Consider the following 22,902-nt stretch of genomic DNA (forward strand, 5'->3'; position numbering starts at 1 on the left):
AAGGTGTCTGAAAAGGGAAAAAAAGATGCATTCACATCTTGACAGCCTAAGCCGATTGTTTTATGCAATAATATTCACATTTAGTGGATACATTACAATACTGGTAATTTGCTTAGGAGACACAATTTTCTTGAGTTGAGCGGTAAAGGCCCGCAACCGTGTGAATCTTTTCCATCTCTCATTCATCCGATTGTACTCGAACGCAGCAGTCTCAGGGGCCGCCCACAAATAAATCAAATTATTTGGTTGTGTTTTCTGACTATGTTTTAAACACCGAGTGAAACATCTTTATATACACAATCTTCGGGGGATTTCTTCTTCCTGGGAGGAGCTTGTGTTTGCTATCCCATCGAGGAGGAAGAGTGGGGGGAGGAGGAGGGCGGCTGCTGCGGCGGCTGTAAGTAAATAGGCTGGTAGTAGGTGGCTTTGACATTTACAGCTGCTACAAACAAAATGTTTGGGGTTTTAAAATGATAAACAATGGTGTGGCTGACTTTGGGTGGAGGTCTCCAATTAAGTCAACAGTGAGGAATGGTTTTTAATTCATAATAACCTCGAGTAGTGTGAAGTTATGAGAAATAATAAGTTGCAACTAGACGAGGAACAGCAACAACAACGACTGAGCAATGCTACCCCTTATCTGTAGTGGTGAGTGTAAATGACATGTTGTGACAGTTTTTTTAACATGTAAGTTGATCATTTTTGTGTACATGGATTTTGTGGTTCAGTTTACATTTGATTATCCACGGTGACAGTCGGTGGAGGTCAGCATCACTCCATTTTATTAGCGGATTAACAAACTGGAAGTATTACTGGTCTTAAACGTTCAGTGCTATGATAACAATGCCACAAATAAATGAAACGTGGAGCTATTTTATGGCTAAACTTTCTCATATAACGTGGTGGGTCAGTATTTCTTTCGTTCCTGTCGATCTTCCAAGGCAAAGTCCTCCAGAGGACAAGTGTCTCCTTGTCTGCCTGTTTCACATGGTTTGCATATTAATATCCTTCATATTTATTTAAAATGCAGCCTTTGACTGACATTAGGAATCACTATATTTCAAATGGATTGCATATAAACATATCCTCTGTTTTCCATTTAATCTTAAATACCTCCAGATGCTCATTTGTGTGTATGTTTTGCCTCTTCATGCCCTCATTGTAGTGACCTTTACCCTAGTCCCTGTCACACACAGGTTGTTTATAGGACACCAGCTGCCAGCTCCTGCTGCCATTGTAAACTACATAGCTATCTCATTTAATGATTCACAAATCTCATAAGAAGAGTGTGCACATGATTATTAGTGACTGCTCATAATATGTTTTGAATTGATTCACTTACTGTAAAAGACATTTCGCACTTTATCAAGATTAAATGTGTTCCTTATCTAGGCTTTATCTCATATAAAAGTAAGACTTTCTATCTGGTTTTCTTCCGTCTGTTGAAGGTAAGCATAACCCACAAAGATGATCTCAAATTACCCAGAATCCCAGAATTCCCCTGTTCCCAGAGGGCTTCTGGTCTCTGACATCTCTGACGCCTGAAGAGAAATGTCCTCAGACTAGAATAGTACCCAGACAGCAATGCTACGTAATATAATATTTTCTCAAAGTCAAGTTCAATGGCAAGTACAGAGCACAGGGAGGATATACAGATAAAGAATTAAGAATTCCTTAGACCTAGCTAGTAAACAGTTGCAACTGAGAGAAGTACCGGTTTGAATATGCTTGCAATTGAGCTTTGCTTACAGGAGTTCTTATTTAAAATGTCAAAAACACTTGTATTGTTGAAAATGTTAAACCATGAATAGCCTGATCTTTTAAAAGAGTACTTCACTGATCTAGTCCTGTTACCACAATGTAACTCAACTCAGTTCACTCAACTATACCCATTTGGGTGTTTTATGCTGGTAGTGGCTAATGTAGTGCTGACCTTCATCAGATATGAGGAGTGGAATGCAGGCGGCTGGTAACCTCACCTTCTAGCTCCACACCCCCAGATTTATTTATTTATTTTTTTCATTTTTCAAAACTTATAGTCTTCAGCTCCAGCCAACGCTGACTCAAATGACATCACTTGAGGACATTTATCACACTTTGCGTTGCTTTGTTTGGAGACACAAAGGCTTTATGCAGTTTTTTTTCACATACTGTGTGTGGTAGAACTTCCCAAGACCTGTGAACAGACTTTGGTGTGCTGTGTTTAATATGACGTGTAGATACTGATGCCATCTTTTGTATGAATTACAGTATCCACTTTGTTCCTGTTGCAGTCTCAGGAGGGTATCTGTGAATGCTGCCGTTTGCAGTTTTGGGGTTAATCCTTTGGATATTGTTCCTACTGTGGAAGAGTAATGCTAAGAGTGTAGTGATGCCTGTGAAAGAAGAGGAATCTTCATCTGACTGTGGTTCCCCTGCAGCTGAGGAGAAAATGCCTGCTTCCCAAACCCCCCATCTAGAGAAACATTCCTTGTCAACAGCTCCTACTACCTCAACACACAATGAGAGTCCTCTGTCTGACAGTACCTCTGTGGGTCTTGAAGTTAAAACAGTGGACTCTGAGCCTCCTCAGTCCTCTAAGGTCAATTCAGAGCTGCAGTTGTTGCCACAGAACTTTCAGGAACCTCACAAAACTGATGTGCCAATGCCCGGCTCAGGGACCAAAGCGAGGGAACGCCTCAAATTCATCCTTGGAGCATCAGAGGATAATTCTTCAGACGAGGAGGCTCCAGTCACCAAACCGCCAAGTGGTGCATGTCAGCCACCGACCTCTACCCCCAGCTCTTCCTCTCAGCAGATGTCCTGTGCAGTGCCACAGTCCAGCTCTTTACACATCAGGTAAGACTTTGTTTTTAAGTGAATTTAATCTTAGCAGTACGGGTTCCGGTATGTTTTATCTCTCTATCGTGAGACTGGCAAAACATTTCTGTTAGGTGTGGGTCCAGTGTGTGGCCACACTAGGAGTGTGCCATTATGCTCTTACTTGCCCTGTTATCGCCTCACTGCTTCGAGCTGTCATTGTCGTGTACCAAACACCTCAGCTCTATTACTGGAACAAGACCCTCAGCCAGTGACTTTGAAAACTGTGGTGTGACTGTAGGTCACTGCAGCAAACAAAAACACTTTAGAATTTTCTACAAATTTTAATTTCCTACTCTTTTTTTGTTGTTGTTGTTGTTACATTTTGCATAGTTATTATTTTTATACCCGGTGATGGTATATGATATGATGGAGGGTCAGAGGAAGTGTTTAGTGCACACAGCTGCATAAAGCAGCGTGTGTTAGTGGGACTTGTGGCAGTCAACTTGGAGAGAGAAAGGTAAGACTTTTTCCATTGCTAAATCTTTCTACAGGTCGAAGGACGATGCACATTTAAAAAAATGTTTAATGGAAAATAAATCTACTTGTATGTGTGTGCTTGAGGATTCAGCCTGTCCAAAACCTTGACTACAGATTTTGTTTGGATGCTGGTCTTTCCTTTATATATGAAGTAGACTGAACCCTTTTGTCACTGGTGCTAGCCTTTTTTCTGTGTATACAGAATTTTAAAGGGCAGCCTGGGATCTGTCTGTCACAGGAGGTCTGTAGATGTTTTGCTGCTCATGTGGGAGGGGAAAGGGGAGGGAGCGTCTTAGAGGAAGGACATTGTTACGGTCTTGTTGTTTGGAGCTTAGAATCTAAAATACATTTTTGCTACTGAGGAATGTAGGACAGTAAATCAGGCTGTATAATGGAGGGAAACAACTCAAGTCTCAGCTTGTTCCCATATCTCCAAAGGTTAGTCACACTCATTGGTTTGATGTGGTTTTTTGTAATTTGATACCGTGGCTGCTGTGCTATGTGCACAGTTATCGCATGCTTTGTGTTAGAGCAGCAGAAACAATGAAAAAGTGATGCACAGTTACTTTGTACTAAAGAAAAGTAGCACTTTCTGTTGTTGTGCGTGTGTGTGTGTGTGTGTGTGTGTATATACGCTGGTGTGGCCATTCTGTTATGTAACAGTACAGAGCTGGTCTTTGCACATGTAAGCTTCAGGAAATAAAAAAAAAACAGTAATTTGTACTCTCTGGAGGAGGCATGTGTTGTAACACAGAGCACAGTGACTTTTGTGGTGTCATCATGAAGCAGGACAGTAGTAAGCTAACGTGTTTTAGTGCAAGTTATACTCCGATCTGACTCTCTGGCTCACATCTATGAACACACTGTTCCGTGAAGCCAGTGTGTAATTCAGTGTAACCCTGATGTCTTCGTGTGCTGAAGAGAAGCAGAAAGTGCACCAAAAGCGTGTGACACTGAGCTGGAACAGGACTAAAAGTAGCTCAGTAACACAGCAAGTCCTTATTTCCTGTTCACACCAGTCCAGACAGAGTTGCCCACCAGCTTCACAGTAAAGCTCAATATAACCCAGGCCTTTTTCAGTGAAATCTTAACATGAGACAGAATTTCTATAAAGGCACAAGTGGTACAATTGCAATGAGACTTTGGAATGAGCCAGCAGGTTATAATGGTACTGAAAATGATCTAATAGTATTTGAGTATTTGTTCAAATGCTAAAGATGGACAAATATTTTCCTTTATTGATCTAAAGATATCAGTCCTATCTTGTTCATTGTGTTGTAATACTGGTGGTAGTCCCATGATAAAGGATTGCAAAGTTCAGTTTTATAATATACATTTAATAATGCAGCTACAGGGTCATCTTTCAGGAATATGTAGTGAAGCTAATAAACAAAGTCAGCTGATACCCAGCTTTGTAAAGATAGAGCTTGTTATTGGGAGAACAACTTGATTGGTTGTTTGTGCAATAGATGATTACATTGAAGTTGACTATCAGATAGCACAGTAATTCATTTCACTGCTCATGGAACCTGCGTTATTGATTGTCTAGAGTATGGACACGTGTCTCAGCTCCAGTAAAAACCAACAGCTATGCAGAAATAATAATCCTGCTGGAAACACCTCCACCTTTTACTGGCTCTGCTGTGGTGAGCATCTGATTAAAGAGACGCACCGTGACGTAAACCAATTTCTGTCACTAACAGTTTGTTGGAACTGCACTTCTCTGTAAAGTATTTTCTGTGAAGAGCAGTGGTTAAAGTTATTTTTGAAATGAAAACTGAAATTAAGAATATGTATTATCCGCTATCAGACATGTATATACAGTGTATGTGATGATGAAATTCAACAGGGCTGCGGCTACGTACACACACACACCGTAGCGACAGTGGTAGCAGAGCCGCTAACGTTAGCTCAGCCACAGAGGTTCTCTCAAAGGGACATAAACATGCTAGTAGTGACGGGGTGAGATCGACCTGATTACAGGTCTCCGGGGGACAAACGTAGTCTAGCAGTTACGCTTGTTAGCTGCCCTTGGCTCGGACCCTGTCCAGGCTACACTGAGCGGTGGTCGGTGTAACCCGTGACCCCAAGCGTCACACATTACGTAGTGTCGACACGTTTGCTGCTCGTTGCTCCGTCATTCTGCTGTTGCATTGTTTTACAGTTATATATGGTGGGAGAGATGCTGCAGGCACAATGTGAAGGTGCCGGTACTCTTTAACACCCTTTCATTTTGTCATTTTGCAGTCGCAATCAGTGCGACCTTTGGAGAAAAAAAAATCAGACGCAAAAGTTGGTTCCAAAATGCGATCACTCTTAGTAACCACACGTTTTCTACGCCAGGCCCAGCATGTCTGGTCCTCACTTGGTGAAAAAAGGACGTGAACACAGAAAGATGGATCTGCAAAGGGACTTCACTGTCGCCTCTCCTGCTGAGTTTGTCACCCGATTTGGTGGCAACCGTGTCATAGAAAAAGTAAGAACCAAAGTCCTTGCTTCCTATATATATATATCAGTCTTTCATTAGTCAACAAATTTCCCCTCTGTATTTATGAGACTATTCAGATGTTCTCTGTTTCTGTTACAGGTGCTGATAGCTAACAATGGCATAGCTGCGGTGAAATGTATGCGCTCTATCCGCCGCTGGTCCTACGAAATGTTTCGCAACGAGAGGACCATCCGCTTCGTAGTCATGGTGACCCCCGAGGACCTGAAAGCCAACGCAGGTCACTGCAGACTTAATCCTTAGCATGTTGTTGTCCAGTAGCTACTATATCACCAGGCAGTTATCAGGATGAGAGCGAGAGGAAAACACTAGAAGGTGCAATAACAAAGATATAAATAAAGTATAATAACATAGACATTGATTAAAAGTTAAGCTGAAAAGACGTTTTCAGCTGTTTGCTTGTTTTATTTCTACTGGTAGGCTATTCCACACTTTGGGAACAAAACTGCAAGAGGCTGTCTTTCTAGTATTTTTGTAGACACAATGCTGAGAAAGCAGATTTAAGTTTCATGACCTTTGAGCTGGGCCCAAATGATTTGAGACTTTATAGAGTAATAAGAGGACCTTAAAATGAATCCTGAAAGCTGTGGATAGCCGGTGTAAAGAGGCCAGAACTGGCATAAAGTGGTCATTTTAGAGATGCTAAATAATTTTGATAATGTTCTAAATATGAGATGTAAAACTAAGTTCAGTCTAAAGTAATAATAATATAGTGAATCCCTGTAAATCTACTGACTAGATATTCAGCTGCCGTGTGTTATTGTTTTTCATCCCTGTAGAATACATTAAAATGGCAGACCATTATGTACCTGTACCTGGTGGGCCCAACAATAACAACTATGCCAACGTAGAGCTGATAGTGGACATTGCGAAAAGAATCCCAGTGCAGGTACATCATTTATCCACACAGCGATGTTCTGTGGCCTTTCTTCTGTGACTGTCTCTACCTGTTCATAAAAACTGTAATAACTGAATAGATTGTGTGTGTATTACTTCTTTACAGGCTGTGTGGGCTGGTTGGGGTCATACCTCAGAAAATCCCAAACTTCCTGAGTTCCTGAACAAAGCGGGAATATCGTTCTTGGGTAAAAACTAGTCTACAAAGAAAGAGTATTTTCATTAATTTTATTCGGTTCATTAGTACCCTGTGTGCCGTCTTGTTAAATGACAACTACTGTTTTTCTCAGGGCCATCCAGTAAGGCCATGTGGGCTCTAGGGGATAAGGTGGCTTCATCTATTGTGGCCCAGAGTGCTGACATTCCCACACTGCCATGGAGTGGATCAGGTGATGCTCTACCTCCCCACACTGTCTCAGTTCACCTAGTGTGTAGTAGGACTTATTGTGCTGTCTGAACAGGGTATAGACTCCTTAATGTGTAGAGTGTGGAACATCTGGCCGTGGTTCGGTGTTTTTATCTGCTTTATTGTGCTCCAGGTCTGAGAGTGGACTGGCCAGAGGAGGACCAACGACTTGGCAATGTAATCATTGTTCCTCCAGAGGTCTACAGAAAGGGCTGTGTTCGTGATGTAGATGAAGGGCTGGCAGTAAGTACTAAAGTTGTTGTAATAATATCTACACATTAGCTAATTTTTCTTTTCTCAAAATCATACCATTTGTGCAAGTTACATTTCAGACATTACTTCTTTGCAGGAAGCTGAGAGAATTGGTTATCCTGTGGTTATCAAGGCCTCTGAGGGTGGAGGTGGAAAGGGTATCCGGAAAGTAGAAAGCTCAGAAGAGTTTCCAGGTTTCTTTAGACAGGTTTGTGTTCTTAGCCCCCGACTGTACACGGTTGAATTTGATATAACTCTTACAGTTAACTTTTTATTTTTAAGGTTCAGGCAGAGATACCCGGCTCGCCTATCTTCATCATGCAGCTGGCTCAGCATGCGAGACACCTTGAGGTTCAGATCCTGGCTGATCAGTATGGAAATGCCATCTCTCTGTTTGGGCGAGATTGCTCCATCCAAAGAAGGCACCAGAAGATCATAGAGGAGGCGCCTGCCACCGTAGCGGCTCCCTCAACACTTGAGCAAATGGAACGGGTTCGTTTATGTCACTGCATGTAGTTATTCTCCTACCCTAATTAACTCAGCTTCTCTGGCTGAGACTTCATGTTTTGTCTTCCAGTATGCTGTGCGGCTGGCCAAGATGGTGGGCTACGTGAGTGCAGGTACTGTGGAGTATCTCTTCTCTGAAGACGGAAGCTTTCATTTCTTGGAGCTGAATCCTCGCCTGCAGGTGGAACATCCCTGTACAGAGATGATTGCAGATGTAAATCTGCCTGCTGCCCAGCTTCAGGTAAATATGTTAGTGGTGATACAGTAGACTAAATATACCACAAACACAACATGAGTCCTCGTGCACTTAAGACTGTAGCTACATATTCAACTCTACCATTATAACTCAGTGTTCCATCGCTGATAGATTGCGATGGGCGTCCCCCTTCATAGAATTAAGGACATCCGCTTGCTTTATGGAGAAAGTCCATGGGGCGACACCATCATTAACTTTGAGACTCCAGACTGCATACCAAGTCCAAGGGGGCATGTCATAGCTGTTCGAATCACCAGTGAGAACCCCGATGAGGTACAGCTCAGTTTTCTTTAACAGTCAAAACACGGTTTTGTTGCATGCTTTTAATATGTAAAGCTGACTTGTCATAATCCTTGTGCTCGCTCATAGGGCTTCAAGCCCAGTTCTGGTACCGTGCAGGAGCTGAACTTCCGCAGCAGTAAAAATGTTTGGGGTTATTTCAGCGTGGGGGCGACTGGTGGCCTGCATGAGTTTGCCGACTCCCAGTTTGGACACTGTTTCTCCTGGGGCGAGAACCGCGAAGAAGCCATTTCGTAAGCCTCTTAGTTTGATGGTGCCATGATATCTGATCTTCACCAGTTATTTGTTTATTAGGTGTCCTATTTGCCATATGCTTCAGGAACATGGTGGTGGCTGTGAAGGAGCTGTCCATCAGAGGTGACTTCAGGACAACTGTAGAATACCTCATTAAGATACTGGAGACAGAAAGCTTCAGAAACAATGACATTGACACCGGCTGGCTGGATCATCTCATTGCAGAGAAAGTGCAGGTAGGAAACTCAAGACCTTACACCAGAGCTGAAATTTAATGTAGTTTTATTCAATCACTTAAGCCACATGCTCTTTCTGCAGGCAGAGAGGCCAGATACAACGCTGGGTATTGTCTGTGGGGCTTTGCATGTTGCTGATGCTAGTTTCAGAAAGAGCATGTCTGACTACCTTCATTCACTAGAAAGGCCAGTAGACACTTCTTATTAATGTCTCAGTTTATATTTTTATTTTCATATACTTGACTTTTAAAATCATTGTCTTCTGAATCTGTAGAGGCCAGGTGTTGCCTGCAGCCAGTCTCCTCAACTCTGTCAGTGTGGACCTAATATATGAAGGAGTCAAGTTCTGCCTGAAGGTGTCTACTTTATTCCCTTCACACAATCTTTGTTTGAATTAGCTTCTAAATAGGGATGGCCCGGTCCAGTTTTGTTAGCCCCAATACTGATCTGATTCCTTTATTATTAATTATCTGCCAATACTGATTCCGGTACTTCTATTTACCTACAGTAGAAGTTCATTAAATATCTGACATATTGATATTGAAATTAATTTGTCACACTGTATTTTTCAGGAGCTTCTTGATCCAAATACTGGATCAGGCCCTGGTTCCATAATATTAAGTTTATTAGCTTAAGGCCATTTGCAGACAGGACGTATGCACGTACCTCAGAAAAAATAGACTTGCAGTTCAAAATATGCTTCAGGTCACAGCTACATGCATAAAAAATGAATCATACTGTATGCCAGTTGGCAAGCAGGCAGTTTAGACCACTGGACTGATTAATTATCGGTTGCCTGACGCACACGCCTCAACAACTGCTCAAATACAGGACTGTAGTTCTACATATGGATTGGAATTGGATCGGCTCCATTCTGGCCAATAGGCTGCTGTGAAAAATTCCCGGCTTGGCACCGATACCGATGCTTGGTATCGGATCGGGACATCTCAACTTTTTAACTGATCACTACTGCTGACTGCAGGTGGCTCGCCAATCCCCAACAACCTATGTTATCACGATGAACTGCTCCGACATTGAAATAGATGTCCACAGACTGAGTGACGGAGGCCTCCTGTTCTCCTACAATGGCAGCAGCCACACCACCTACATGAAGGAGGAAGTGGATAGGCAAGAGCTGTTGAATCTGTAGATCTGGATTTTTGATTTTTATATGCATTTGTTATATCTTTTTACATACTCCCCCCCCCGTTACTTTATCCCCATAGCTACCGTATCACTGTTGGCAACAAGACCTGTGTATTTGAGAAGGAGAAGGATCCCACAGTGCTGAGGTCACCCTCTGCTGGTAAACTGTTGCAATACTTGGTTGAGGATGGAGGTCATATATTTGCCGGGGAGACCTATGCAGAGATTGAGGTGAACTTGTGAGAATGTGGTATAGTAAAATGCACACTGCTTATGACTTCTTTAGGTACTTGTTGAATTTCTGTATTTTCACTCACTGGCTGCTTCTGCTGTGGTTTCAGGTGATGAAGATGGTGATGACTCTGACTGTGCAGCAGTCTGGTTGTATCCACTTTGTCAAGAGACCAGGGGCGGTTCTGAGGCCTGGCTGTGTGGTGGCACGTGTGGACCTGGACGACCCCAGCAGTATCCACTTGGTAGGTTTTTCCAAATAACCATCTACAGTGTATAAATAGATCTCTTTAATGACTTTATGCTGTGTTATTTATACCACCCTCTAACAAATTTCTAATGTTCAGATCTTAGCTAAAAGTCTCTAATTAGTCATTTTGGCATGCACTTGTAGGGGTCTACAGGTGGTTGTTTAAGTGCTTGTTGGATAACAAAAAAAAAGTGTTCTATATCCCACATTGTGACTGTTTTTGTTGTTAATTGCAGATAATAAAGGAAACTGATCTTTCCCATTTCACCTTCTGTCATAGGTGGAGCTCAACACAGCCACACTGCCTCCCCAGCAACCACTGCCCATAGCTGGGGAAAAGCTTCACCAGGTGTTCCACAATGTGCTCGAAAACCTGTTTAAAGTCATGGATGGGTACTGCCTTGAAGAACCCTACTACAGCAGCAAGGTACATAACGGTCCCTCTGCTGCTTCAAATTTCTGAATTACAAAACATCAATAAGCTTTAGTAATTATATGAACATGTTTGGATTTGTATGTTTGTCTCTGCAGCTGAAACAGTGGGTGACTACGCTCATGAAGACCCTTAGAGACCCCTCTCTGCCTTTGTTGGAACTCCAGGAGATCATGACCAGCGTGGCGGGTCGTATTCCACCTACTGTTGAGAAAGACATCCGTAAAGTCATGGCTCAGTATGCAAGCAACATCACCTCTGTCCTCTGCCAGTTCCGCAGTCAGAGGGTAAAAGACTGACTGACAGAAATTGTGCCTCTGTTACAGAGCAAGTTATTTAAATGTCATTCTAATATAATGATTATTTATTTATTTATTATTTTATTCCAGATTGCAAATATTCTAGATAGCCATGCAGCGACCCTGCAGAGGAAGGCTGACCGTGAGGTCTTCTTCATGAACACTCAGAGTATTGTACAGTTGGTGCAGAGGTTAGTTCTTTATTTTTGTCAGAAGCAGACTGTGAAGCAGTAGTAATATGTATATGAATAATATTTGTATCGCATTGATAGATACATGTTTAAGCACATTCTGTTCAGGTACCGAAGTGGAATTCGTGGTTACATGAAGTCTGTGGTTCTCGATCTGCTGAAGCGCTACTTGCAAGTAGAGATGCAGTTTCAGCAAGGTGACATCTCTTTCAGCTTTAAATGAATACTCTAAATGAGGCATTTTCTTTATTGTAAGTGCAGGTGAGCTTTAGTTGAAATGCTTCGATCCTTTTCCTCCCAAACAGCTCACTATGATAAATGTGTTATCAACCTGAGAGAGCAGCACAAACCCAACATGAATCCTGTGTTGGACTACATCTTCTCTCATGCCCAGGTCTCCAAGAAGAACATCCTGGTCACCATGCTCATCGTAAGGCTTACGTCAGCGTCAGTGCCGATATAAGCACATCAGTCGTTCTTTGTGGTAAACAAATAAATGTGACTTGTGTCTTTGATTTTGTGCAGGACCAACTGTGTGGGAGGGATCCCACCCTGGCAGATGAGCTGATGGCCATTCTCAGTGAACTCACACAGCTCAGCAAGATGGAGAACTCAAAGGTGGCTTTGAGAGCCAGACAGGCATGTAATATACTGTTTGTTGTATGTTTTGAATGTATAGTTTAAGCACTGTAATCTTATCAGATATGATACCTCAAGCTGGACTGAAGTGATATTTTTCAGTATAATTTCTCAAAAAAAGGATGCATCCTTTTTATAAAAATTAAATCTTTCTCTATGGATTCATATTATATTTGTGAATATCTCACAGGTCTTGATTGCCTCCCATTTGCCATCATATGAACTGAGACACAACCAGGTGGAGTCCATCTTCCTGTCAGCCATTGACATGTTTGGCCACCAGTTTTGTCCGGAGAACTTGAAGGTTAGCCTTGTGTGGGGAAATTTCATTACAACGTCTTTTTTTCAGCAGCTTGAAAGTCAAACACTACTTTTTTTCGTTTCCCACAGAAACTCATTCTCTCTGAAACCTCAATTTTTGATGTTTTGCCCAATTTCTTCTATCACTCCAACCAAGTGGTTTGCATGGCTGCCTTGGAGGTATGTAGTGGATTCACACTGAGGGGTTTCTTTCTGTGGCATTTTTATTTCTTCATTAGTGATAATTACTTGTCCTGGTGTGACTTTCAGGTGTATGTGCGTAGAGCTTACATCGCCTATGAGCTGAACAGCATCCAGCATCACCAGCTGCAGGATGGAACATGTGCTGTAGACTTCCAGTTTATGTTACCAACGTCACATCCTAACAGGTACAATAACACTGCAGTCATAGATGAATTGCACATTATTGCCTCATTTTGTTTCTTTAAATATTGAATCACTACCGTTCACCAAAACTGGACACATTTTGCCTTAGTTCTGCTCTCACTTAAGACGCTTGATTTGTGTTAGTGGCGGGGGGGCGGGGCTTGAGCTTACTGAGTAGCTTTTTGTTAAACCAAATAAGCCTTTCTATAGAAAAGTACTTCGCTTTGTGGCTCACATGATCACATCCATGCCTTAAACCATTTCACCCCTCAGCCACACTTTCTTATTAAATTGGCCTGATTTGTATTTATAGATGAATCAGCATAAAGCAGCCAAGTTTAGTATAGTGGCTCTGTGTATGACTAACTTTGAATGCAGAATGGTTGGTCTTTAATATGACTGTGCATAGCATCTTGTAAAAGAGCATTAATCTAATCATAAAGCCTAGAGAGAGAGAGGGATATAGCTTGATCATCCACTCCTAATATTCACCTGTCAATCATCTTATTTCAGAGGGAGCAACCCTACTCTGAACAGGTAGAGTAAAGCTCCTCCCAACCAGCTCTATCATCAAATTGTGTGTATGTCTCACAGCAATGGATGTGCTGTGATGCTTTTTGCCTTCCATGCTGCATTATCTTGGCCAGGTCCCCTTGAAAAAGAGGTTTTAATCTCAATGTTTTTTTTAACACAGTAAAATAAAGGTTCAATTAAAAAAATGCTTAACAAGTCCTTCCCTAATTCACTTTTTGACTGAGCTCCTCCATATGTCTTTTTCATTGCACATTTGAACTTGTAAACTAACGCTGAGTCTTTTGAGATTTAATTGATTGCTATCAGATGGGGGTGCCTGTAATTTCCAGCGTCATCGTCAATCTTGATTTGCAGCTGTCAGATATCATAACGGGCGATAATCACAATTTGTAATCCCTTTCAATTCAATACATGAAAGGTACCTATTAACTGTATGGAATTATAAAACAAATAGATAAGAACATCCAGACCTGCTTTAATTGCTTTCTGTAGTAATATTTGTACTCTTGGCTGCTAGTATCTTTTTCTTCTAAAGTAGACCATTCAATGGTCTAGTCTCGCTGTCACGGCCTGTGTATCTTTTTTTTAAATTTTTTTTAGGGTTCCAGTGCAAGTGAGCGGATCAGACCAGTTTAAAATAACACGACAGGGCAGTGAGCTCTACCTGGACGGAGGCCTGTCTCCACCCTGCCAACGCATGGGTGCCATGGTGGCTTTTCAGTGTTTTGATGACTTCAAAAGGTCACGTTAAACTTGATGAAGATTCTACTCTTGTTTCTATTTATTTATTCCAAAGCTATATTGGTCAAAATGAAAACAAGTTATTGCAAGTTGATGTGTCTCTTTTGCTTTTGCAGGAATTTCGATGAAGTTCTCTCCAGCTTTGCGGAACCACTCACAGAGAGTTCTCCGTTCTCAGAGTCCTGCTCCAGCCTCTATGAGGAGGAGAGCTTTAAGGTGAGGGCAGCGGGCATGTAAGAGGATCTACAAGCTACATGTGTCACTATGCACCCGGCCTCCTCTGTGGCTGAGTACATGGTCCGCAATCATCGATGTGTTCATACTCGCAGCGTGAGGCATTGCCACTGCATTCCAGCACTGTAGACAGAATATCATTCTGGATGATGAGGAGGAAGAGGAGTTGTGTTTGTGGTGATTACTGTATTCCGGGGAACCACGATGATGGTCCATCCTCTAAGTGTCGGAGAGAAGATGGAGAGTTCATTGAACTTGTGAAACCAGTGCAGATTGGTGTGATGATTTACTGCATTGAATCAAGTCCTTTGTTAAGCAGGCCAGCACACACATGCATGTTTGTGTAGATGTAGCCTTACATCACGTACCACAGAGTCGGTCACTAGCAAAGAGCTGCACATGCTGAGTTTCAAAAAACGACGGGCTCGCGCCAGGCTGTAGTGCCATTATGGGGGGTGGGGGATGCAGCGCACACCACAAACATGCAGCAGGGATAGGCTCACTGGCTTATCAATAAAAAGTTTGATTTCATCTGTGTTCCTGCAGCCACCAGTTTCTCTTTCATTCCCTACAGAATGTGAGGGAGAACCCGATTCATATCATTAATGTATCCATAAAAACAGCGGACACAGAAGAGGACGACGGATTGGTCACAGCCTTCGCTGCCTTCGCCCAATCAAAGGTCAGCGTTGAGATACAAATTAACACATAACTGTTTCTTATGAATGTGAGTTATAGATTTTTATTGAAATGAAAAGGGTGTTTTTTTTTTTTTTACAGAAAGCAATTCTCTTTGAGTATGGAATCAGGAGAATCACATTTTTGATTGTGCAAAAGGTAACAAGCAAGAACACTCTAATACTACACGTAGACCCACTATGATCAGTGTACATTATTTTAAAAACCCAGTAAGGCCATAAATATCTCTCTACTCTTGTGTTACTGACCAAAGTTCAACATGTTTTTATTCACAGTAGATCAAAGATGTCCTCCTATTATACTACAATATTACATTGTCTTTAAAATTACTTTTCTGTGTAATAATAACACATATACTTACTTACATACTTACTCACTCTCCCCCTCCATCTGTTTGTGAACCATATAAACTAGATCCCAGTCAGTTCTTTAGTAGAGGCAACAGCTCATAATGTGGTTATGTACGTTTTCTTTTTCCTAAATATATGATTGTGTTACTGCCCAACCATAGATCCACTAGTTACATTCAAGCAAGTTGTGGTTGTACATGCCTTTATTCTGACAATACAGTTGCTTGTTATCTGATTATTCTTTTCATATTTCATTTCAACAGAGAGAATTTCCCAAGTTCTTCACTTTTCGAGCTAGAGACGAGGTAGGTTTTTGGCAACCTGAGTACAGTTAATGAGCAGACATGCTGCTGTGTGAGGAGATGATGACTTGCGTTTATCTATGCTTCTCTCCAGTTCCAAGAAGATCGGATTTACCGGAATCTAGAGCCAGCTTTAGCTTTCCAGCTGGAGCTCAGCCGCATGAGGAACTTTGACCTGACAGCCATTCCCTGTGCCAACCACAAGATGCACATGTACCTGGGTGCTGCTCGTGTTCAGGAGGGTGCTGAAGTCACAGACTACCGCTTCTTTGTCCGAGCTATTATCCGCCACTCAGATCTCATTACAAAGGTAAGAGGGGATGGTACAGTTTGATTGTTTACAAACATACCTTTTTTAAATTATTATCTTGATCAAAGAGCCTTACATTTCTAGCTAATGTTTGCAGTAACATCAAATTAAATCTCTCCATATATGTAACCAGGAAGCCTCTTTTGAATACCTTCAAAATGAGGGCGAACGTCTCCTGCTGGAGGCCATGGATGAGTTAGAGGTAGCCTTCAGTAACACCAGTGTTCGGACAGACTGCAACCACATCTTCCTCAACTTTGTCCCCACCGTCATCATGGACCCCTCTAAAGTCAGTGTCCAGCACGGCCTGTATATGTCACTATAGTCAAGTTTTATTAGTATTATTGTTGTTATTCAGTTACAGCTGCAATAAAACAGCGGTGCTTTTCATTGTTTATTTTGACATTCTGTACTTTTTCTCTTGTTTATGTTTCGTACCTTAGGTGTATTATAATGTGATGCATATATTTTATATATAATTTTAAAAATATTTTATAGGGATTTTAACTTCTAAAGTCCATGTTCATGTAACTGATTGTATATACAGACTACATTTCTTTTTATACAGTTTCAGATTGAACACTCTCTTTTTAATATCCTTCTCCTCCCCTCTGGGTCATCAGATAGATGAGTCTGTCCGCTCCATGGTGATGCGTTATGGCAGCCGTCTTTGGAAGTTACGAGTCCTACAGGCTGAGCTGAAGATCAACATCCGCCTGACACCAACAGGAAATGCTGTTCCTTTTCGCCTATTTCTCACTAATGAGTCTGGCTATTATTTGGACATCAGCCTGTACAAGGAGGTCACTGACCCAGGATCTGGACAGGTGAGGACAGCAAACTGAGGTAGCTTCCTTAAAGCATTTTATGAAATTAAGTCTGAACCAACATTTGTGTTATATGACAGGGGATTTGTTCTCTGTGTATAGTTTGACTGCCTTTTCACTGTTATATGAATCAATAAATTCACTGCATCATCTTCATCTTTGCAGATTATGTTTCAATCATATGGAGACAAGCAGGGTCCTCTACATGGCATGCTGATCAACACTCCCTACGTGACCAAAGACCTGCTGCAGGCCAAACGCTTCCAGGCTCAGACTCTGGGCACAACATACGTTTATGACTTCCCTGAGATGTTCAGACAAGTACTGCTAACTCTGTGAAATAGACCTATTTCTTTCTTTAGTGTTCCTAAGGTGTCTGACTCTACTGAAAATCTTTTATGTAGGCACTGTTCAAGCTGTGGGGACCAGGGGACAAGTACCCTAAAGACATGCTGATTTGCACCGAGCTGCTTCTGGACCCACAAGGTCGACTGGTGCAGATGAACCGCCTGCCTGGAGACAACGACGTAGGATGCTTTTTAGAACACTTGCATTAACTACTAGACTTTTAATTCATTGTTTCTCAGTATGATGATGCTGATAATCACCATTAACGTTTATCCCCAGGTAGGAATGGTCGCCTTCAGGATGAAGATGAAGACCCCAGAGTACCCAGAGGGCAGAGAAATCATCGTCATCTGTAATGACATCACGCACATGATTGGCTCATTTGGCCCTCAGGAGGATGAGCTGTTCCTCAGGGCATCTGAGTTGGCTCGGGCTGAAGGCATACCCCGCATTTACATCGCAGCCAACAGTGGAGCGCGCATTGGCCTTGCTGAGGAAATCAAACACATGTTCCAGGTGGCCTGGGTTGACCCCACTGACCCATACAAGGTGAGCCATGAGACAGGCTTCTCTTCATATGTGCATTTAGTGGTAGCAGATAATACGTATGTGTGGTTTGATGTTTATTTTCATTTCTCTCTGTAGGGTTTCAAGTATCTTTACCTGACACCTCAGGACTACACCCGTATCAGCTCCACCAATGCTGTTCACTGTCACCATGTAGAGGAAGGTGCAGAGTCCAGGTATAATAAACCATTGGTTATATAATCCCATCAAGTAGCACACTCAACATCCTCGACTTTTCTCCATTTGATGATAGAGACTTGGACTTTGTTGATCTTGCCAATGTGCCCATCTGTTATAGGTATATAATCACTGACATCATCGGGAAGGATGAAGGTCTCGGGGTAGAGAACCTGCGAGGTTCTGGCACCATTGCTGGAGAATCTTCTCAGGCCTATGAAGAGATTATTACGATCAGTATGGTGAGACTATGGATTTGACTTCTCTCAACAGCAAGAGCCAGTCAAACTCTCTGGGACTTTTATTTGAGCCACTTTACGCTGTTGCAGGTGACGTGTCGTGCGATTGGAATCGGAGCCTATCTGGTCCGTCTGGGACAGCGCGTGATCCAGGTGGAGAACTCTCACATTATCCTGACGGGAGCAGGTGCTCTGAACAAGGTTTGTTTGTTTAACCCATTTTGTTCTTTTATGCATCTGCACCAGCTGTGGCTGAAGACATTGTTTTTTGTTTTTTTTTGTTGTTGTTGTTTTATGTCCTTCTGTACGTCTGTGAACATTCTTGTGAACATGATATCCCAGGAACACCTTGAGGAAATTTCTTCAAATTTGGACTCAAGGATGAACTAATTAGATTTTGGTGGTCAAAAGTCAAGGACAAGTTGTCCTCCTCCACATCTATTTAATTCAGCCAGCTAAGGGACTGCTTCAAAATTACAGGTACTGATGTGTGACAGTTTGTGGAGAAGCACCCTGAGGGAGACAAAGCTAGTGGCACCACAGATAGAAGTGGCTGAAGCAAACATTAGCTCCATGTTGTAGCTCTAATATTTTCAATACAAATGTTGCAGGCAGATTCAATCTTAGCCATGCTTAATAAAAGAAATGCATGAACATGCTCATGCAAGTCCCTGTTTCTTTACAGGTTCTGGGTAGAGATGTCTACACTTCCAACAACCAGCTGGGAGGAGTCCAGATCATGCACAATAATGGAGTCACACACACCACTGTGCCAGATGACTATGAGGGTGTCTCCACCATCCTCCAGTGGCTCTCCTACATGCCAAAGGTTCAGATGAACCTCTGAAGTTCATATAATGTGGCATCCACATCTGTACACAGCAACTCAACCACATCACTAACCACAGTTGCTGTTGTTCTCTGTTGACAGAACAAACACTCCCCTGTGCCTGTCATAGCAACTACAGATCCAGTAGAAAGAGAGATAGAATTCACTCCTACAAAAGCACCATATGACCCTCGCTGGATGCTGGCTGGGAGGCCTCACCCCAGTCAGTTGCATCATTTAATATCTCAAACTTTACTATTTCAGTAGTAAACCAACTAAACTTCCATGCTATGAACGTTATTCATTTGTGCCATTAGTGGTGAAAGGCGCCTGGCAGAGCGGATTCTTCGACCACGGTTCTTTCATGGAGATCATGGAGTCATGGGCGCAGACAGTGGTGGTGGGAAGAGCACGGTAAATTCTCTGTTTATTCTCAATGTGCACACCTGAAATATATTTTCTGTGCATGTTAAATGTTTATTAAACTTTACACTTAAATTGATTAATAATATTGTTGAACAGGCTAGGAGGAATCCCCCTGGGTGTCATTGCTGTTGAAACACGAACAGTTGAGTTCACTGTCCCAGCAGATCCGGCCAACCCGGATTCAGAAGCTAAAGTGAGTGAATCTCTCTACATGTTTGTTATGTAACAGGCTGTAATTCTGATTAGAGGAGCATTTCAGCTCTACATTTGTTTTTTTGGTGCCAGGTTCTGCAGCAGGCTGGCCAGGTGTGGTTTCCAGATTCAGCCTTTAAAACAGCTCAGGCCATTTGTGACTTCAACCGTGAACATCTGCCCCTCATGGTGTTTGCCAACTGGAGGGGCTTCTCTGGGGGAATGAAGGGTATAGGATCAATAGTAAACCTCGCAGAGAGACTGCATAACATACAAGACTTTGTTCTCATTATAAAATATCTTACTTTCTTCCCATTTCTTCCACAGATATGTATGACCAGATACTGAAGTTCGGGGCTTACATCGTCGATGCGCTGCACAGTTTTCACCAGCCAGGGCTGGTGTACATCCCGCCACATGCTGAGTTGAGAGGAGGGTCCTGGGTGGTGATTGACCCCACCATCAACCCACTGTGTATGGAGCTCTATGCTGACAGGGAGAGCAGGTACAAGAAGCAGTGATGTGTTTAACAGTAAATGGTTTACAAACTAAGCAACATATTGTGTGATTACAAGTTTCTTTTTGTCTTTCTCTGTCCAGAGGTGGTGTGCTGGAGGCTGAGGGTACAGTAGAGATCAAATTCAGGAAGAAGGACCTGCTGAAGACCATGAGAAGAATAGATTCAGTCTATGCTAGTCTGGTTGAGCAGCTTGGTAAAGACTTTTTCTATCTCAACTCACAGTCACTTGTATGTTCCTATTTTCTTTATCATTGAAATATTGCAAGGAGCTTTGTAACTTCAGAGTGACCCTTCTGTTTGCCTCAGCTTCCCCAGAGCTATCTGACAAACAGTACAGAGAACTGGAGTTGAAGCTTAAAGCACGGGAGGAATTCCTGTTGCCCCTCTACCACCAGGTGGCAGTGCAGTTTGCAGAACTTCATGACACCCCAGGCAGGATGCAGGAGAAGGGTGTCATCACTGTGAGTGTACACTTCATTAACACGCTAGAGTTATGTTAGGCAGCATATGAGTTACTTTGCAGAACTTGCATTTACAGAGGATTCGTGCTTATTAACTTATTTGATACTCTTAACAGGATATTTTGGATTGGAAAAATGTACGGAGCTTCTTCTACTGGCGTCTGCGTCGCCTCCTGTTGGAGCAGGTGGTGAAGCGTGAGATCCTGCAGGCCAACAAGGACCTCAGTGATGGACACATGCAGTCCATGCTGCGACGCTGGTTTGTTGAAACAGAGGGAGCAGTCAAGGTGTGTGACGATGCCATGAGCTAGCACATAATGTGCTAATAAGCTACATGTAGTGGTGAATATTGTGGATAAAGGTAAAACAAGGCACCCAAAGTAGGGCTATTTGGCCAAATGTTAGTGTTTTTGTAGTTTTATGTGCACTGAAGGTACATTCTTTTTGATTGGTGTGATTATCCACCACAGAACTATCGTTTTAGTACTATATTCATTTGAACTCCTGGTGTTTACTGTGAACATTACAAACACCATTATGACATGCCCAGAAAGCTAATCAATATCCCATGTCCATTTTTTTTCTGTGGACCACAAATCACGAGCATGCATTTGTTTTTGAGTTTGAGTTGTCTGTTTGCCTTCCCAGGCTTACCTCTGGGATAATAACCAAGCAGTAGTCGAGTGGCTTGAGAAGCACTTGTCCAGGGAGGATGGCACACGATCGGCTATCCGAGAGAACATCAAGTACTTGAAAAGAGAAAATGCAACGAAAGTCATCCGCAGGTAAGCAGAGACAGTGAAGACCTATTAATGTGTGTTTGTTTCCATTGCTGTAATTTTATAATGTCAAAAAGCCATATGTCACTCCCTGGTTAATACATCTTATAAGGCTCCTAGTTGTGGATTGGTCTTGTTTAGCTAAAATGGCCTAAAGAATTTAACGTTGCAGCTACACTGGTCATATACTGTATCTCAATCATTTTTAGGAATCTATCCTAAAACCAACAATTCAGTGGTGGAATATACAGCAAACCACTGTAGACCAGTCTGCCTCTTGACTTTCACCACTTAATCAGATCAAGTATGTTTAAAAGCTACCTTTTGTGTTATAATTTTCCTCTTGTGCTCTAGCCTGGTGGAGGCCAACCCTGATGTAGCCATGGACTGCATCATTCACATGAGCCAGAACATTACTGCGTCTCAGAGGGCAAAGCTCGCGCATTTGCTCACAACTATGGACAGCACCAGTTAAGCTGAGGGGCTTCATCAGGTTATATTAACAAAAAGCTCTGTTCAGTTGATTGTACTGTATAGGTAAGTAGATGGAAAATATAAAGCTAAAGGAAAAGTATGACTATTTATTTTAGGACTATATTTTGGGCAGTTTTTTACAGTAACGCACACGTACACAGAGTAATTTATTCCACAATGATCACAAAGCCACTACAGTGCCCTGGTTGTTGCCAGCACTGCTCTTGAATAGTGTCTTAGCAGGGATCTCTTCACCTATTCCACTCTTGATTGACAAGCAGTTTGTCATTTTAGCTGCTCAGTCCAGCTCACTAACGCACAACTCACTGCTGTATTTGTACATAGTGGTGTGTCAATGATAGATTTTCCTTACTAGGCTCTTCACATTCAACTGAGTTATGCAGGCTTAATAATCTGAGAGACTTAATACTCACTGTAGGTGCCGTTTTTTACTTTTTGTGAAAGGTATTAAACAGAATTTGTTGTTCTTTGAATGTAGCTTACATAAAAAAGTTTGGAGAACTGGTCAATTTGTTTGATCAATCTGCAAATAAAATGAAAAGGAAAATAATGAAGTATCAAATTTCTGAGCCAGTAAAATAAAATTTTCAAATGTATTTCTGCATGAACTACAGAAATATATATGAAGTGTCTGATTTTTTGGCACTATCACAAGTGCAGTTGTTTGTCATTTCACTGTTGATGGACTCAGCCATCCATCTTTTTCATTGCCACTTTCAATGTGTTGATCTGTGTATGTTGTGTTTTTGTATGCTAATGGCAGTGATATGAATGACAGGGCATAGTGTGACACTACATGTGATACTTTGGAGCATTTCTTTCATTTTTGTCAGTATGTCTGACATTAAACAGTAATTCTTAAAACTAAGGTTTCATGAAATGTGGATATTAGTCGCTGAAGTGATCCCCCCAGTGGTGTCTTGAATTGCCTTACCTTTGATCAAAGTGCCAGAAATACAAGCCATAACATTTCATTTGAATGTATATAACTCTTTCATGTGTCTTGTATTATACCAGAGGCTGTTAAAAAGCCTCTTTTTTTCAGACATTTGATTTTTTTTTT

General features: G+C 42.0%; 1 protein-coding gene across 7 annotated transcripts; it reads left to right on the top strand.

The window, feature by feature from the left end:
• The first annotated feature begins 352 nt into the window (after window positions 1-352).
• acacb (acetyl-CoA carboxylase beta) lies at window positions 353-22,854 on the top strand. 7 transcript variants are annotated; one of them, XM_020594322.1, is made up of 54 exons: window positions 353-648; window positions 2,251-2,838; window positions 5,683-5,815; window positions 5,927-6,065; window positions 6,625-6,734; window positions 6,849-6,930; window positions 7,033-7,131; window positions 7,282-7,391; window positions 7,498-7,608; window positions 7,683-7,892; window positions 7,978-8,148; window positions 8,275-8,436; window positions 8,533-8,696; window positions 8,783-8,933; window positions 9,016-9,119; window positions 9,208-9,289; window positions 9,916-10,061; window positions 10,160-10,310; window positions 10,421-10,555; window positions 10,841-10,987; window positions 11,092-11,280; window positions 11,383-11,483; window positions 11,592-11,680; window positions 11,789-11,913; window positions 12,009-12,122; window positions 12,313-12,426; window positions 12,513-12,602; window positions 12,693-12,811; window positions 13,323-13,346; window positions 13,944-14,084; window positions 14,201-14,300; window positions 14,893-15,000; window positions 15,099-15,155; window positions 15,631-15,672; window positions 15,764-15,979; window positions 16,113-16,268; window positions 16,603-16,806; window positions 16,972-17,127; window positions 17,211-17,333; window positions 17,434-17,703; window positions 17,800-17,897; window positions 18,020-18,140; window positions 18,228-18,338; window positions 18,823-18,966; window positions 19,069-19,189; window positions 19,284-19,380; window positions 19,489-19,585; window positions 19,678-19,813; window positions 19,912-20,089; window positions 20,185-20,297; window positions 20,411-20,565; window positions 20,682-20,852; window positions 21,214-21,350; window positions 21,699-22,854. In XM_020594322.1, the coding sequence occupies exons 2-54, from the start codon at window positions 2,294-2,296 to the stop codon at window positions 21,817-21,819; spliced, it is 7,290 nt and encodes a 2,429-aa protein (XP_020449978.1). In that variant the 5' UTR covers window positions 353-648; window positions 2,251-2,293; the 3' UTR covers window positions 21,820-22,854. The 7 variants fall into 7 exon arrangements, with proteins under 7 accessions (XP_020449978.1, XP_020449979.1, XP_020449981.1 ...); XM_020594323.1 differs by having other exon boundaries at window positions 2,274-2,838; XM_020594324.1 differs by having other exon boundaries at window positions 379-397.
• Window positions 22,855-22,902: the final 48 nt, after the last annotated feature.

The sequence above is a fragment of the Monopterus albus genome, unplaced genomic scaffold, assembly GCF_001952655.1.
Source record: "Monopterus albus unplaced genomic scaffold, M_albus_1.0 scaffold23.1, whole genome shotgun sequence".
Lineage (NCBI taxonomy): Eukaryota > Metazoa > Chordata > Actinopteri > Synbranchiformes > Synbranchidae > Monopterus > Monopterus albus.